The 17,434-nt window shown below is 39.4% G+C and overlaps 2 protein-coding genes across 2 annotated transcripts in view; both read left to right on the top strand.

The window, feature by feature from the left end:
• Window positions 1-17,434, top strand: part of LOC127418585 (gastrula zinc finger protein XlCGF57.1-like) — a 70,759-nt gene that overhangs the window by 29,823 nt on the left and 23,502 nt on the right. The window lies entirely within an intron of this gene.
• The window catches only part of LOC127418548 (zinc finger protein 616-like), a 137,096-nt gene that overhangs the window by 116,960 nt on the left and 2,702 nt on the right, over window positions 1-17,434 (top strand). The window contains exon 6 of the mRNA XM_051659125.1: window positions 5,276-5,540. Coding sequence (XP_051515085.1) covers window positions 5,276-5,540 — 265 coding nt within the window. The remainder of the gene's footprint in view (window positions 1-5,275; window positions 5,541-17,434) is intronic.

Here is a 17,434-nt window from a genome sequence, read left to right as displayed (position 1 = left end):
GAGAAAAGGGGATAAAATAAAAAATAAAATATAAAAAAGAATGGAAATTGAGTAATTTTTCACCACAGTCTGCTGCATATCATCTTGCCTGCTGTATTTCTTATCTGGTGGCACTTTTGAAGCCCATCCTTCATAAATTGAGGTTGTGTCTAGAGTTTGATTTGCATTGACTAATATAACCATGTACTGTACATGTAAAATTGAAACATTACCATTATAATGCTTTTTTTCACTGAATAGGAAACTCATTCAGTTTTTAATATCAAGCGATGATTCACCATTTTGTGCCTCCTGCCAGAGTCCACTGTCTCTGAAGCATTTTTTTTTAGTGTGCTGTTTTTAATTCCTTGAGAAAATAGTTTTATTCATTTGTCACTTTTGAAAAGATTTTAAACAAATTCAGGCCTGAATCAATTTTAGAGCTTTTAGCGAAAATATACAACCCCAATTCCGAAAAAGTTGGGACAGTATGAAAAACGCTAATAAAACAAAAAGCAGTGATTTGTAAATTATATTCACCCTTTGCTATATTGAAAGCACCACAACTACACATATGATGTTTTACCTTGCGAATTTCGTTGTTTTTTTTTTTTTAATGTACAGTCATTTCAAATCATATGATTGCAACACGCTCCAAAAAAGTTGAGACAGTCAAGTGTTTACCACTGTGTAAATTCATTTCATCTAATAACACTTAAGCATTTGGACACTGAAGAGTTTAAGTTTAGGAAGTGGAATCTTCCCCCATTCATCCCTTATGCAGGTCTTCAGCTGCACAATTGTCTTTGTTGCCATATGGTGCGCTTCATAATGCGCCACACATTCTCAATTGGAGATGGTTAGGACTGCAGGCAGGCCAATCTATCACCCGCACTCTCTGCTTATTCAGCCAGTATATGGTGTGAAGTTGTCCTGCTGAAAATGCCGGGACGTCCCTGGAAAAGATGGTGCTGGATGGCAGTATATGTTGCTCCAAAATTTGTACATATCTGTCTGCATTAATGGTGCCCTCACAGATGTGTGTTACCCATGCCATGTGCACTGACACACCCCTGGCCCATACAGACACTGGCTTTTGGACCTGATGCTGATAACAGTTTGGATGGTCCATGTCCTCTTTGACCTGGATAACACGACAACTGTGTTTTTCAAAAACTATTTGAAATGTGGACTTGTCGGACCAAAAAACACAGTTCCACTGTTCTACTTTCCATCTAAGATGAGCGTGAGCCCAGAGAAGTCGGCAGCGCTTCTGGACAGTGTTGATGTATGGCTTCTCCTTTACATAGTAAAGTCTTAACTTGCATCTGTGGATGCAGTGGTGAGTGGTGTTGAATAACAAAGGTTTACTAAAGTAATCACAAGCCAATGTTCATGATATCCATTACAGATGAATGATGTTTTTTAAGACAGTGACATCTGAGGGATCAGAGATCATGTGAATTCAGAAATGGTTTTTGCCTTGCCATTTATGCACTGAGATTTGACCAGATTCCTTGGATCTTTTAACTATATTGTGCACTGTAGAGGGTAAAATACCCCAACTCCTTCCAATTTGTCTTTGGGGGAACATTGTTCTCAAAGTGCTGGATTATTTGCAGAAGCATCTGTTGGCAAATTGACAAGTCCTGAATGATCCTTGCTCTTGAGGGAGGCTCCTTTTTTTATAATTATAATTCTGTTTATTTATCACACATATACAGTGAATATCCCAGCTAAGCTGGGGTCAGAGTGCAGGGTCAGCCATGATACAGCACCCCTGGAGCAGATGGGGTCAAGGGCCTTGCTCAAGGGCCCAACAGTGGCATCTTGGTGGCGCTGGGGCTTGAACCCCCAACTCTTCTGATCAGTAACCCAAAGCCTTAACCACTGAGCCACCACTTCCCCCCTTATAGGCTATGACATGATTGCCTCGCCTGTTTAACATCCTTTCACATCACCTTGTTATTTCAGCTCGTTAAATTGCCTGTCTCAACATTTTTGGAGTGTGTTGCAATCATCTGATTTGAAATGACTGTACATTAAAAAAACAATGAAATTCACAAGGTAAAACATCATATAATGTGTAGTTGTAGAGCTTTCAATATAGTAAAGGGTGAATATAATTTACAAATCACTCCTTTTTGTTTTAATTAGCATTTTTCATACTGTCCCAACTTTTTTGGAATTGGGGTTGTATATTAAAGCCTTCTAAGTCATACATCAGTATACCGTTTATTGTATTTTAAGTTTTCACATTGAAAATCGCCATAAACAGGCATAAATCACTAACTAACAAACAAATCCACCATTTTCCATTTCTGCAGTATTTATCGCATATAGCCATTACAGTTAGACAGCCTAGTGGAATGAATGCAACATTTACCTTTGTGTGCTTTTAGCTTATTTGTTTGACTCAATTAAATTGTACATGGAGTTGACACGGGTAATGACTGCTGACATGTTAGGCATTTTAGTGCATATTGTAAAGCGTTTCCAAAAAGTATATTGTTTTACCAACAGTGTTGACATGGCGTCATAGTCGTGCGTTTAATTTCTGTGGTCCATTTCAACACATTTTGGCCGAGGAGAAATAAGTGAATAACGAGTTCTGTAACTTTTATGGTGCTTTTTGTCATTTTGGATTGTAAGTAATTTTATGGAAATGTGCGGCAATGATAAACGTGTGTCTTTTGAGTTCCACAGAAGGAATTCATACATGTTTGGAACAACATCATGACAGAATTGTCATTTTGGGGTGAATTATTCTTTTAAATGTGGTTTCCCAGAGGCTGTTGAATGTGTGCTGTATGAAAGAGAGATTTCAAATCATAGAAACATTCATGTCTTTTATCATGTATTTTAAAGTTGGACAACAGGACTGATTAATCAGATGTTGGGATTTTATTCACTCCAGTCCAGCAGGAGACGGAAATGAAGCAGAAGTTGTTTTAGAAACCGACAGAAAACACCAGAAGAAGATGAAAGAAGCGCTGATGCTTTGAGCAGTTCGGTACGTGATCAATGTGTTTTACATCATCTGTGACATTTATTTTCATTTATACTTTTCTGTCTTTGAAGATGTCTGTAAAAACTATTATATTGTTTTGTGATGCACGCTTTAAATATTTAGTTTCAGGAGAAATAAGCAGAAATATGAGAGAGTGATGATTAATTACCGATATATGAGTTCTTTAAATCCAGCGGCTGATTGATAATGAGATCAATGAAGGTGATTATAGGATATATTTAGTTATCGCGGTAAAGATAGTTTGCGGTTTTGTTTGGCTATAAATCCGCTATGTCGTAGACATGTAAATAATGTCGCATGTTATTCTTCATGATTTGTGAATCCAGATGACATCATCCTCCAATCGGTCATTTAAATTGTACAACTCTTCATTTTGTAATTCAAAGTTGAACACCTAGAAGACTGAAGGCACTCTCATCTTGACCAGTCTGAATAGGCTCAAAAATACCTTTTATGATTTGTGATTTTTTTCTGAAAATGCTGATTAAAATTAGGTGTTGTGGGCCGAATTGCTGTAATAATAATAATAATAATACTAATAAAGGGTTAGATGCTACTAGATTGCCACTATGTATCATGTACATATTGTATACTTAATATAATGTGAGTTTTAATCACTTTGTGCTCCATGTAGGGTTGCCACCCGTCCCGTAAAATACGGGATCGTCCCGTATTTAAAGATAAAATGATGCGTCCCGTATTGAATGAATACGGGACGCGATTTGTCCCGTATTTAAACTGGTCAGAAGGCGTCACGGTGAAATTGTTCCAGATCGCCAATTTAACATTGATATAAGTTGGAAAATGTGCCTACAGTAGGTAAAGGACCGTCCGAAAAGTCCACAAATGGTGGTAAAACCGAGTTTTTCTATATAAATGTTAAGTAAGATTAAACAATGTATGAAAACAATCATAAAGACAAGTACAGGTGAAGGAAAAAAATAAATACAATTATAAAAAATAAACAAAAAATATGTATAAACCATCCAAAATGTATACATAATTAAGATAAAGAAGATAAATAATTGAAAAAGTTAAAATAAATATATTTTTAACATATAAATGATGTTTTTATATATAAGTCATGGGTCAGGAAAGTTCTCATTTTAGCATATAAGAAAGGATATACACGTTTTATTAATAACGCATATTAACTCAACACATTTATTGCTAAAACTGTGGAGGACATTTCCAGTAACAAAAATGCCATTGGAACTGCCCACTTGACAGTAAAGCACTGATTTAGAGAACTTTGTAAACTTATTGATGTTACAAATGTAATCTGTAAAACGTTAACACCTTTTTTTTATGTTGGCCCGTTTAAGTGTCCCATCAACCATAGCTCCATGGTATGTTTGTGTAGACCCTACATATGAATAAAGGATAGGCTATTTCATTCACCTAGAACACATGTAACGGAACAGTGACGTGTCTTGTATGCATTTTTTTTTATACTCATTCAAAATGTTATGTTTTTGACATCCATTCAATGTCACAGCAAAGCACAAACAGAGCTGCTACTGAGCAGTGTTGAGTGTGACCCATCACAATAATCAGAATCAGATTACAATTTTCTGTTATGAAGTGAAACAAGGAATAACTCTTTATTTTTCAGTAATTGAATTATAGTTTCTGTTCAATTGTTAATTGCTAAGTGCGCATAGATGCGTGTGTATTAACTGCTCTCTTTTTTTGTCCTCACTCAAGTGGTGCTGGGAAGTCCGTGAATGTCTTGTTTCAATGAAACATCAGAGTGAACCAATTCATTACAATTAATCAAGCTTCCCAGCACTAACGAGGGCATTCTGGGAAAGTGTGCTGGGCTTACACGTCTAATTGCATGCTTAATAAATTTGGTGCACCCATTTGCACTGGATGATGACTACAAAGAGAACTAGTGGAGACGATGTGCTGTGAAATGTGGCTGTACATGATGGTGACATCCAGTGATCAGAATATGAATTTCATGTCATTTTCAATACCAGGCCAAATTCTGTTTTCATTCTAAAATCATACACAGGCTGCATCAGAGCAGGCAGCGAGCCATAGTTTGGCACCCCTGCTGTAGAATGTTTCCCAAACTTTTTTTATTGGGGGCCAAATGCAGAAAAAAAGATTTTGCAGGCCGCATCAGTGTAATAATTACAAAAAGGCTAGATGTGACTAGATTGCCACGATGCACCATCTATATATTGAATGCTCAGTATCAGTCCATTATAATGATGATATTTTTGGGTTCAGATGTTCATCATGAGAGAGCAGGTGGATGTGATTCATGCTGGAGAACAGCAGATGCTACAGACACCAGTGCAGATGTGTTTAGTGAAGCTGCTGGACTGCAGGAACCTGATGGAGATGGAAGGAGAAATCAAACTAGAGGATCAACAGAGTGATGAAGATGAAACCACTGTAGAGGAAGAACATTGTGATGAAGATGATGAAACCACAGCAGAGGAACAACAGAGCAATGAAGATGATAATGAAACCACAGCAGAGGAAGAACAGAGTGATGATGATTTTATTACTTCAGGTAAGTTTCTGTATGTTGGTGTAAATTTCCTTCAGCTGGAACAAACATGACGATGGAACAGTTCATCCACAGACAAGAGTAAGTCTGAAATATACTTTTGTTATGAATGCTAAGACTGCATTTGAATCAGAATCAGAAAGAGCTTTATTGCCAAAAATGCATACACATACAAGGAATTTATCTTGGTGACAGAAACTTCCCATGCACAAACAATACAACAATACAAAAATGATTAAAAAATCATTTAAAATAAGGGAATAGAATCTTTATATATGTTAGAGCTGTCAAAATTAACGTGTTAAAGTATGTTCACCCAAAAACGTAAATTCTCTCATTTAATCACCCTCATGACTTTCTTCTGCTGAACACAAATGAAGATTTTTGGAAGAATATTTCAGCTTTGTAGGTCCATAAAATGCAAGTGAATGCAACTCTCCTTGATGACCGTTCCAAGATGACGCTTCAGTTGACGTATCAGGGCATTTTGCAACCATTTTTCCTAATGGTGCAAGAGGTCACACTGGTGCAACTACAAATTTGGCAGACTCTCTGATTGTGCGCTGTCGTTTTTGTTGCGTATAAGAAATATCAAATGGCAAACAGCTCTACCCAGATCAGTCACCACAGCTCAATGGACAGATCAGTGCAGAGCGTGTGTGATTACACATGGATATGTTTCGACTACCTCAGCTGGCAGATCATCATAGCAAGCGTTCCAAACGGCATACATCACCCTTCGAAGGCAGAACAATCATGATAGTCATGCTGTAAGATCGCTTCTAACAGAATTTCCTATAAAAATTACTTAAAATGTAAGTTCCGAATGACCTTTAGCCTTTCAAAGCTCTCACAGTGGATGGTAAAGTCTTCAAAGGGAATAGGGCATAGGGATGATCAATTCAGAATGGAATGCACCCATAAACAGCACTGCAAGAAGTGCAGGCTGGGTTGCAGATTCGGCATTGATTATTTCTTTAAAACCTCTATGAATTTTTAAGTATTATTAGTTTTTGTAGGCCTCCTTGCTTGCACATGCCTTTTCTGTTCTGACCACAGATTTTCTATCAGATTGAGGTCAGGGCTTTATGATGGCCACTCCAATACCTTGACTTTGTTGTCCTTAAGCCATTTTGGCACAACTTTGGAGGTATGCTTGGGGTCATTGTCCATTTGGAAGTCCCATTTGCGACTGAGCTTTAACTTCCTGGCTGATGTCTTGAGATGTTGCTTCAATATATCCAAATCATTTTCCTTCCTTATTATGCCATCTATTTTGTGAAGTGCACCAGTCCCTCCTGCAGCAAAGCACCCCCACAACATGATACTGCCACCCCCATGCTTCACGATTGGGATGGTGTTCTTAGGCTTGCAAGCCTCACCCTTTTTCCTCAAAACATAACGATGGTCATTATGGCCAAACAGTTCGATTTTTGTTTCATCACACCAGAGGACATTTCTCTAAGAAGTAAGACCTTTGTCCGCATGTGCACTTACAAACTGTAGTCTGGCTTTTTTATGGTGGTTTTGGAGCAGTGGCTTCTAACCTTGCTGAGCAGCCTTTCAGGTTATGTCGATATAGGATTTGTTTTACTGTGGATATAGATACTCGTCTACCTGTTTCCTCCAGCATCTTCACAAGGTCCTTTGCTGTTGTTCTGGGATTGATTTGCACTTTTCACAGCAAACTATGTTCATCTATAGGAGACAGAATGCGTCTCCTTCCTAAGCGGTATGATGGCTGCATGGACCCATGGTGTTTATACTTGCATACTGTTGTTTGTACAGAAGAACGTGGTACCTTCAGGCATTTGGAAATTGCTCCCAAGGATGAACCAGACTTGTGGAGGGCCACAATTTTTTATCTGAGGTCTTGGCTGATTTCTTTTGATTTTCCCATGATGTCAAGCAAAGAGGCACTGAGTTTGAAGGTAGGCCTTAAATACATTCACAGGTACACCTCCAATTCAGTACACCTCGTATCAGAAGCTAATTGGCTAATTGTCTAAAGGCTTGACACCATTTTCTGGAATTTTCCAAACTGCTTAAAGGCACAGTTAACTTGGTGTATGTAAACTTCTGACCTACTGAAATTGTGATATAGTCAATTAAAAGTGAAACAATCTGTCTGTAAACAATTGTTGGAAAAATGACTGGTGTCATACACAAAGTAGATGTCCTAAACGACTTGCCAAAACTATAGATTGCTAATATTAAATCTGTGGAGTGGTTAAAAAGATGAGTTTTAATGACTTCAACCTAAATGTATGTAAACTTCTCACTTCAACTGCATGTACCTTAGTTTCTGAGCATCCAGAGACCTCGGTTTTTGAACTAAATTCACCAAGAACATCCTGAGAGTTGTAAACAAGTCCTCTTATTACTTTCTGCAATGATGTAATGTGCCAAATTGCCAGGGCTTTTTCTCTTGTCCAAATACAAGTTTTCAGTGTTTACTGTGCATACCTTCTTGCCTCGTAAAAATGCCCCTCCATTACGCTATCTGGAACGCTTGTCATGTGGAGAGCATTAAGGCTAACATTAAGCCTAGCGTTGGTGCCCCACCATGAGACATGTGAAAGCCGCTTTAGGAGTTAAGGCTGGGGTTAGGGTCAGGGGTTAGTGTCAAGAGTTAAAAACCATGATGCAATGCTACAGTTCTACTAACTCTAGAATGCACCATTTTTCAAAACCCATAAACAAAGACCAAAATGTCTTACTGTAACTTCAAGCTGTAAGGTTTCAAGCTACATCCACCAAATTTGGCACAGACCTTCAGAATGTTCTGACTCAGGTTGCTTCTACTTTTCTAATAGATCAGAATTACGATTTTCACACAGCGGATGATCAAATATCTCCATAAGCCCCTAGACTTGGAATGTTTAAATAGGCCAAGACTAATGTAAATGTAAACAAACTCATACAGGGGTCATGACCAGGGTGTCGTCCGTCCATCTATCCATCCATCCATCCTGTCTGTCTTACTGTAATGTCTGTATTACCATTGAAAATCAAGTCATTTGTCTAGCCAGTGTTAAAAATTTACTTCTCTAGTTTAGATTGAACTAAGTGCACTAAGGTTAGGGTGTGTAGTCTACAGTGACAAGGTTTAGCTCTGGCGAGCAAACCTCTCCTTCAAATTTTGTACATCTGCGTGTTCCAGATTGCAAGAACCCTCTCGGTGCTTTCAGGAGATCAGAATTCCTCAGCTATTTGTGTTCAAGGCTGTGAAAAGGAATCCAGCTCCTTCCCCACTGTAACGTGGCCCCAAACTGCCAAGACGTCGCTATCAATGAACTCATGGATCGATCAAGCAGAACGAAAATATCGCTACCAAACCTCTCTCCAGAGACCTTGGCATTAGCGTATACTATCAGTTTTTGATTTTCTGATGTTCTTTAGATTACTTAACCTGTGTGTCACATGTCTATCAAATAATCGTTGAGTTATTTGTTTAATTAGAAATAAGGTTTTCACCTTATTAATTAACAGAGAAACAGCAACTGATCTTTTCATAAGTTGATAATAGTCATACTTCACCATTGATCATCCAATGCAACCACTTGCATCTTTCCATCTCATGCACTTTATTTACCTGTTCATTTATATTATCCTTTAGAATATTGGTACCATTTAGTAGTTGTTAGTTTTCTTGTTTATCTTTTTGTAAATAAATTCATTTTATTACAACTGTGTCTTCCTTGTGTTGATAATACAGTAAGCACTCTAAGGGTTAGGTTGAATCTCACAAATCCTTCAGATTATACAGATGACCCACTCCCTCCAATTTACATTTTTCTTTTTTTTGTAAGTAACATTTTTTATTGATTCAAAGAGAAAGCACAACAGAGAAAAACACAACATATACACACCGAATCAACATTTAACTTTTAACACTCATTAACATCCCTCCCCAAACACCAACCCCATCCTACCCCAAAGAACACCCCTGTGGTCACATAAAATAATACACACACACGAACAATAAAATAAACAAAACAAAAAAAAAAATTTAATATATAATAAATGTATATAATTAAACTAAACATCTCCCTCCTCATCCCTTCCCCTAGAGTCCCCCAAAACTGCCAAATACCTACCCCACTTCCTGAAAAATAAGTCCTCCCACCCCAGCCTTCTATCTATCATCTTCTCATAAGCCGCCACCCTCCCCATCTCCGCACACCACTCCGGAAATGGTGGTGCTCCGTCTGACTTCCATCCCCTTAAAATAATTTGTCTACCGATCATCACGCCAGTCAGAACCTAATTTTTTATATATTTGTCGCCCGAATTTATAACTTCCCCATCACCCAAAATGCAAAGTCTGGGGCAAAGTAAAATTTGAGTGCCCAGAATGTCATGCAAATAATTCTGAATCTTTAACCAAAAATCTTGGAGCTTAACGCATCCCCAAAAAACATGGGCTATGTCTCCAACTTCTGATTGGCATCGCCAGCATGTGGGTGTGTCTTTAAGACCAAGCCTGTATAATCTAGAGGGGGTCCAATAAAATCTTTGTAAAATCTTAAATTGCATAAGGCAAACCCTTGCATCCCTAGATGCAGACTTGACATTTTTCAGAATCTTAGTCTACACTCCATCCTCCAATACCAAATTCAAATCTTTCTCTCATAATTTCTTAGTAGAAGTTAAAGCTCCATCCCCCATACTCTGAATTAACAGGGAGTAGTACACTGAAGCCTCATGACCTTTTCCAAAAGCCGCAATCACCTCTCCCAAAGCATCTGCCTCCTCAGGGGGTGGTGTACTTCTCCCAAAAATAGTACAGAGCAGGTGGCGCAATTGTAAATACCTATAAAACTGAGGTCTAGGGATCCCAAAATGTTGGACCAAGTTTTCGAACGATCTCAACACTTCACTTTCATATAGGTCACTGAGTGTAGCAACCCCCCTCACAATCACTCTGGCCAGCAGAAAGGGGACTTGCCAATACATAGTCTTGTGTTCTGCCATATGCTCGAGGCAGCATTTAAATAAGTGTCCAATTTAAACAATCTGGACACTTTAGTCCATACCGAGTGTAAATGCAAAATAACGGGATGTAACTTAACTTTTCCAATTAGTTTGATAGAGATGCTTTGTAATGGCGAAATAGGGGCAAGAACTGTCTGTTCGATAACAAAGCAGGGAGGGGCTCTCTCAGGTGGAAATGACCAATGAGCCAAATGTCTGAGACTGAATGCATAGTTATAAAACAAAATCTTGGGCAGGCCTAGCCCACCTCCGTCAATCGGCCTATGCAGCTTATTAAAATGCAATCTGGGACGTTTACCATTCCAAATGAAGGACCTCGCCATGCTATCGAATTGCCTGAAACAAGAGAGGCGGACATCCACAGGCAGGGACCGCAGCAGGTAGTTAAATCTTGGAATACAATTCATTTCAACAACACCAACCTTTCCAATCATTGACAAATGCAATGAAGCCCACCTGCCCACATCGCTCAAATCTTTTTATTAAAGGGTCAAAATTGACACTAACTAAATCAGACAAATTTGCTGGGAATAAAATCCCCAAATACTCAATGCCCTGCTTGGGCCACTGGAAGGCGCCCAGCTGGAAAGCTGTCACTGGACAGCACACTGTCAGAGCCAAAGCCTCGGACCTAGACCAATTAACCCCGTATCCCGAGAACCTGGAAAAGGAATCAACAACTCTGTGGAGGCAAGGCATAGATCCAGTAGGTTCAGAGACAAATAACAAAACATCATCTGCGCAAAGCAGAAGCCTATGCGCCACACCTCCTGCAATCACCCCTGGAAAATCATCCTCCCTTCCCATCGCTGCTGCCAATGGTTCCAGGGCAAAACAGAACAACAATGGGGAAAGAGGGCAACCCTGCCGAGTTCCCCCATCCAGAGCAAAATAATCTGAAATTAATCCATTTGTTTGTACCGCTGCTACAGGGCGTTTATAAAGTAACTTAATTCAACCAATAAATGTACTCCCAAACCCATACATTTCCAAAATCTTAAAAAGATAATCCCATTCTACCATATCAAACGCCCTTTCGGCGTCAAGTGAGATGGCAGCGACTGGAGACTGATCATTCGCCACTGACCACATAATATTGACGAGACGCCCGATGTTATCAGAAGAGCTGCGGCCCCGAACAAACTCCACCCGATCCATATGCACAAGAGATGTCATAACTTTACTCAATCGGTTAGCCAAAATTTTTGACAGTATTTTTACATCTAGTTGGATCAGGGAGATTGGACGGTAACTTTTACATTCACTTTTAAGAATCAGACTGATCCGGGCTTGTGTCATGGTTGGCGGAACCTTTCCATTATTTAATGATTCAGTATAAACTTCTAACAAAAGTGGAGCCAGTTCTGTAGCATAGGATCTAAAAAATTCTGCGGCAAAACCATCTGGCTCCGGAGGCTTGCCAGTAGGTAGGGACTTAATTATCTCGTCAAGCTCCTCCAAGGTTATCTCAGAATCAAGAGAGTTTTTTTGCTCAATCAGTTTAGGAAGTTCTAATGGTTCCACGACGTTTCTAATATCTTCATCAGTAGATGAAGACATGGAACTATAAAGATCAATATAGAACTCTTTAAAGGCATTATTAATATCAATGGCTGGAATAAAAATTTCACAACCAGCAGATTTCACTGAGGGAATGATAGAAAGAAACTCTCTCTGCTTTATATATCTAGCCAAAAGCTTCCCTGCTTTGTCACCCGACTCAAAGTATGACTGTCTTGCCCTGGATAACCAAAACTCCACTTTCCGCGACAGAATAGTATTATATCTATTGGATATATTTCAAGTGGGTCAATTCTATGAGGTCATCAGCTGACATATGGCGCTTCAGCTCTGCCTCTGCATTTTTAATATTTCCTTCCAACTCCACAAGTTCTCGTGCTTTGGATTTTTTGATGAATGAGGCATACTGTATGATCCGACCCCTAAGAACCACCTTAAGTGCCTCCCAAGCCACGCCCACAGAGGATACTGAGGACCAGTTGGTCTCCATATAAACATTTATTTCAGTCTTTAACATTTGTTGGAAATCAGGATTTTGCAAAAGGGACACATTAAGGCGCCAACTATATGATTTCTTTTTCTCTGTATGTGGCATCACCTCTAAACTCACCAGGGCGTGATCTGAGACTAAAATGTTTCCAATTGAGAAATCAACAACAGGTGAAATGAGGGATTTGGATATCAAAAGAAAATCTATTCTAGAATAAATCTGGACTGATGAAAAAAAATGTATAGGCCCTACCAGATGGGTTCAAAAGTCTCCAAATATCCATAAGACCAAGATTTTTACACATCCTGTGAAGTGTCACCGTTGCTCTAGGGGGCTTACACACCTTTGCTTCACTGTGATCAAGAACTGAGTCCATCAAAAGATTAAAGTCTCCTCCCAATATTATATCATGAGGGGTGCCAGCGGCTTGCAACATCCCTTCAAGATCTATAAAAAAGCCCTGATCATCAGCGTTAGGTGCGTAAATATTAGCCAAAATCAAACTTTGCCCTTGAATTTCAACTAACACATTAATGACTCTTCCTAATTTATCTTTAATCTGTTTGAGACATTTGAATTGTAGATGTTTATTTATCAGTGTAATGACTCCCTTGCTCTTACTTGAGCCAACACTAAAGAAAACATGTCCACCCCATATCTTCCTAAATTTTTCAGCTTCCTGCGGGGAAAGATGTGTTTCTTGGAGAAACACAATATCGTATTTCTTACGTTTAAGAAAAGTAATAACATTCCTTCTTTTTATGGGGTGCCCCAACCCATTCACATTCCACGTGGAGAGAGATAGTACACTCATATTAACAACTGACATATTGATATAATAAAAAATAAACAAATTGCATGTGAAAAACAAAATTATACAGACAACATTCCCCATTAGTGAAACAATCAACCCCCGAACAAAACAAACAGAAAAAAGAAAAACGTGCACGAAAGCGCCAAACAGCGACAATCCCTCTAAACTCGAAAGGTCCATGAACGCCCACGAGTCCCCACGACAAATTTGCCATCAGATTGCTCAATTTTGCCTCACAAATTTGTGAGGCAAAATTACATAACAGAAAATACTTTGTAAAATAAACCCAGCAAATAGGAAGAATGAACTCAAAGAACGTGTAGATTCATCCACAGAACTGTCTCAAGAATGTGATCTTCCACAAAACAAATTCCAGCCGATATAAAACCGTTCAGATTCCTTGGACAGACAAACGAATGTTCAGTGAGCCGGCTGTTATGAGTTCAGCGGATGACATAATCATTCCAATGTCCCGTACAAAAAACTCAACAAAACAAACTACAGCCAGCAGGAGGAACAAGCATGAAGAAAGAACTGATTAATCCACAGCTGTTCCAAAGGAGTGTTATTCAATAAAACAAGCTCCAGCCACTAGGCGGAACCAATACAAAAAGAAACAAAACCGGCATCCCGGTTCCCCGGATGGTCGAGTCAATTCACTCGGAGGCCGCATAAAAGTATATACCATGACTTACATAATCCGTCGACTTCATAAAAGACATCCTTTGTGTGAGCATGTAGATATTTTGCAGTAGACATCCACAGTGTCCACTCTCAGTTTGTGCGGGAACTTCAATGCAAAAGTAATCTTTCATCAATACAAAAGTTTATTTTACGAAAAGTGTTATTCACAAAACAAACTCCAGCCGCTCGGCAGAGCCAACGCAAAAAAATGGCGCCCAGCTTCCTCAAGAGTAAGTACAGCGAGTCAGACCCACTCACATGAGAAACATCCAATGGTTTACTCAGACATTGATTCTATAAAAGACATTGCCAGATTTGGACATGTAAATACTTTGCGACCGACCTTCGTTTCTATTCTCAGTTTGGCAGGAAACATCAGAGCAAACGAGATCTTTTTCTGATGTAAGAGTTTCTTGCATTCCTTGAACCAATCACGTTTCTCTCTTGTCGAACTCGCAAAGTCCGGGAACAAGAAAATATTATGGTTCTTCCAAGAAAGCTTCCCTTTGCTCCTCTCCTGGCGCAACACAAGATCTTTATCGGATGATCTCAGAAATCTGGCCAGAATCGATCTGGGCCTATCTTCCTCAGCAGATCTGTGAGATGGGACTCTGTGAGCTCGCTCAATTTCCAGCTTGTGGCCTGTTATGTCGAGCAGACTCGGGAAAAACTCGTCTAGGAATTTCACCATATCTCTGCCCTCCTTATGCTCAGGAATTCCAACAATTCGAACGTTATTCCTGTGGCTTCTGTTCTCAAGATCTTCAAGCTTTTCAAGGAGATGTTCCAAATCAACTTTGGTCGCGGGCGGATTAGCGGTTAATTCCCTCTCCGAAGATTCCAGACAATCGATTAGTCTCTCAACATCAGTCACTCTTGTAACTAGCTCAGAGAATTTTATTTCCATCGCCGTAATCGATCGACGTATTACAGCGAGATCCTCCAAGTCAGCAAGAATCTTCGTCAACATCACCGACATGCTGGACAACTGACACTGGATTCCTTCTCCCGCCGCGCCATCCAAATCGAGTCCCCAGTCTGTAGGCCTGTCGGGGCTTTCATCCTGAACACGTAAGTGTCTTTTAATGTCTCCAGAGCCCGAGGATTTTTGACTTCTTTGCCTTGTTTTGCAACAAAGGGCAAATGTGTAACTGGGTGTATCAAAAATCACCAGATTATAACATGAGAATAATCGAAAATTCAGCAAAGTGCGCAGAGCTCGTCGCTCACACGTCTGCTCCTTGCATGGCGTCACGTGACCCCCTCAATTTACATTTTTATAATTTATTGAATGGTCCATTTGGATTATTCTTTATACTGTTAAAGTGAAATTCTTAAGCTGGTGCCCCGAGGATGGATGGAGGGACCATTTGATATTCACACACACACACACGCAACACACACACACACCTTAAGTGACACATGATTAAAAAATCACCACATACTTTGGTGTCTTGTGTGTGGCCAAGTTCATCTTAATTGGTGCCCATTGTGATTCTCCTTATAGCATTAAATAGTTACATTTTGATTTATTTTCTTTCCTAAATAGGAAATAAATGCATTTTGACAAGAAATGAAGTAAATATAGAGCCAAATTTCAGCACTTTCAAAATCTGCGATTAACTATGAAAAATTATGTGATTAGTCGTGGTTAAAATATGTAATCAACTGACAGCACTAATATATATATGCTATATTTATATGTATATAAATAGGGTGAGTTGGGTATTGCATGATTATTGCGCAATGAGGTGGGTAGCCTGAGGGAATTTGTGTCAGTAAATACATGTTGTACATTAACTTCTAACACTGAAACACAATAAAACTCTTGCTTAATTTACTCATTTTATGATTGATGAATTGAACTTGCATGCACATTTTTTTTCTGGGAGCCGGGCTCAATGAGCAAGTACCGTTAGTGCATTCATCACATGGGTCAGACCCTCAGTCACCCCTAATACACCAATGACCTGTAACATTCATGATTATAACATTACCAAAATACAGTTGTGCTCAAAAGTTTACATACCCTGGCAGAAATTGTGAAATTTTGGCATTGATTTTGAAAATGTGACTGATCATGCAAAAAAACTGTCTTTTATTTAAGGATAGTGATCATATGAAGCCATTTATTATCACATAGTTGTTTGGCTCCTTTTTAAATCATAATGATAACAGAAATCACCCAAATGGCCCTGATCAAAAGTTTACACACCCTTGAATGTTTGGCCTTGTTACAGACACACAAGGTGACACACACCGGTTTAAATGGCAATTAAAGGTTAATTTCCCACACCTGTGGCTTTTTAAATTGCAGTTGGTGTCTGTGTATAAATAGTCAATGAGTTTGTTAGCTCTCACATGCATGCACTGAGCAGGCTAGATACTGAGCCATGGGGAGCAGAAAAGAACTGTCAAAAGACCTGCGTAACAAGGTAATGGAACTTTATAAAGATGGAAAAGGATATAAAAAGATATCCAAAGCCTTGAAAATGCCAGTCAGTACTGTTCAATCACTTATTAAGAAGTGGAAAATTCGGGGATCTCTTGATACCAAGCCAAGGTCAGATAGACCAAGAAAGATTTCAGCCACAACTGCCAGAAGAATTGTTTGAGATACAAAGAATAACCCCACAGGTAACCTCAGGAGAAATACAGGCTGCTCTGGAAAAAGACAGTGTGGTTGTTTCAAGGAGCACAATACGATGATACTTGAACAAAAATGAGCTGTATGGTCGAGTTGCCAGAAAGAAGCCTTTACTGCGCCAATACCACAAAAAAGCCCGGTTACAATATGCCCGACAACACCTTGACACACCTCACAGCTTCTGGCACACTGTAATTTGGAGTGACGAGACCAAAATAGAGCTTTATGGTCACAACCATAAGCGCTATGTTTGGAGAGGGGTCAACAAGGCCTATAGTGAAAAGAATACCATCCCCACTGTGAAGCATGGTGGTGGCTCACTGATGTTTTGGGGGTGTGTGAGCTCTAAAGGCACGGGGAATCTTGTGAAAATTGATGGCAAGATGAATGCAGCATGTTATCAGAAAATACTGGCAGACAATTTGCATTCTTCTGCACGAAAGCTGCGCATGGGACGCTCTTGGACTTTCCAGCACGACAATGACCCTAAGCACAAGGCCAAGTTGACCCTCCAGTAGTTACAGCAGAAAAAGGTGAAGGTTCTGGAGTGGCCATCACAGTCTCCTGACCTTAATATCATCGGGCCACTCTGGGGAGATCTCAAACATGCAGTTCATGCAAGACGACCAAAGACTTTGCATGACTTGGAGGCATTTTGCCAAGACGAATGGGCAGCTATACCACCTGCAAGAATTTAGGGCCTCATAGACAACTATTACAAAGACTGCACACTGTCATTGATG

Source organism: Myxocyprinus asiaticus, chromosome 28, assembly GCF_019703515.2.
Source record: "Myxocyprinus asiaticus isolate MX2 ecotype Aquarium Trade chromosome 28, UBuf_Myxa_2, whole genome shotgun sequence".
Classification (NCBI taxonomy): Eukaryota; Metazoa; Chordata; class Actinopteri; order Cypriniformes; family Catostomidae; genus Myxocyprinus; species Myxocyprinus asiaticus.
Note: the sequence above shows the minus strand (reverse complement) of the source record. Positions and strands in the feature narration are given on the sequence as shown.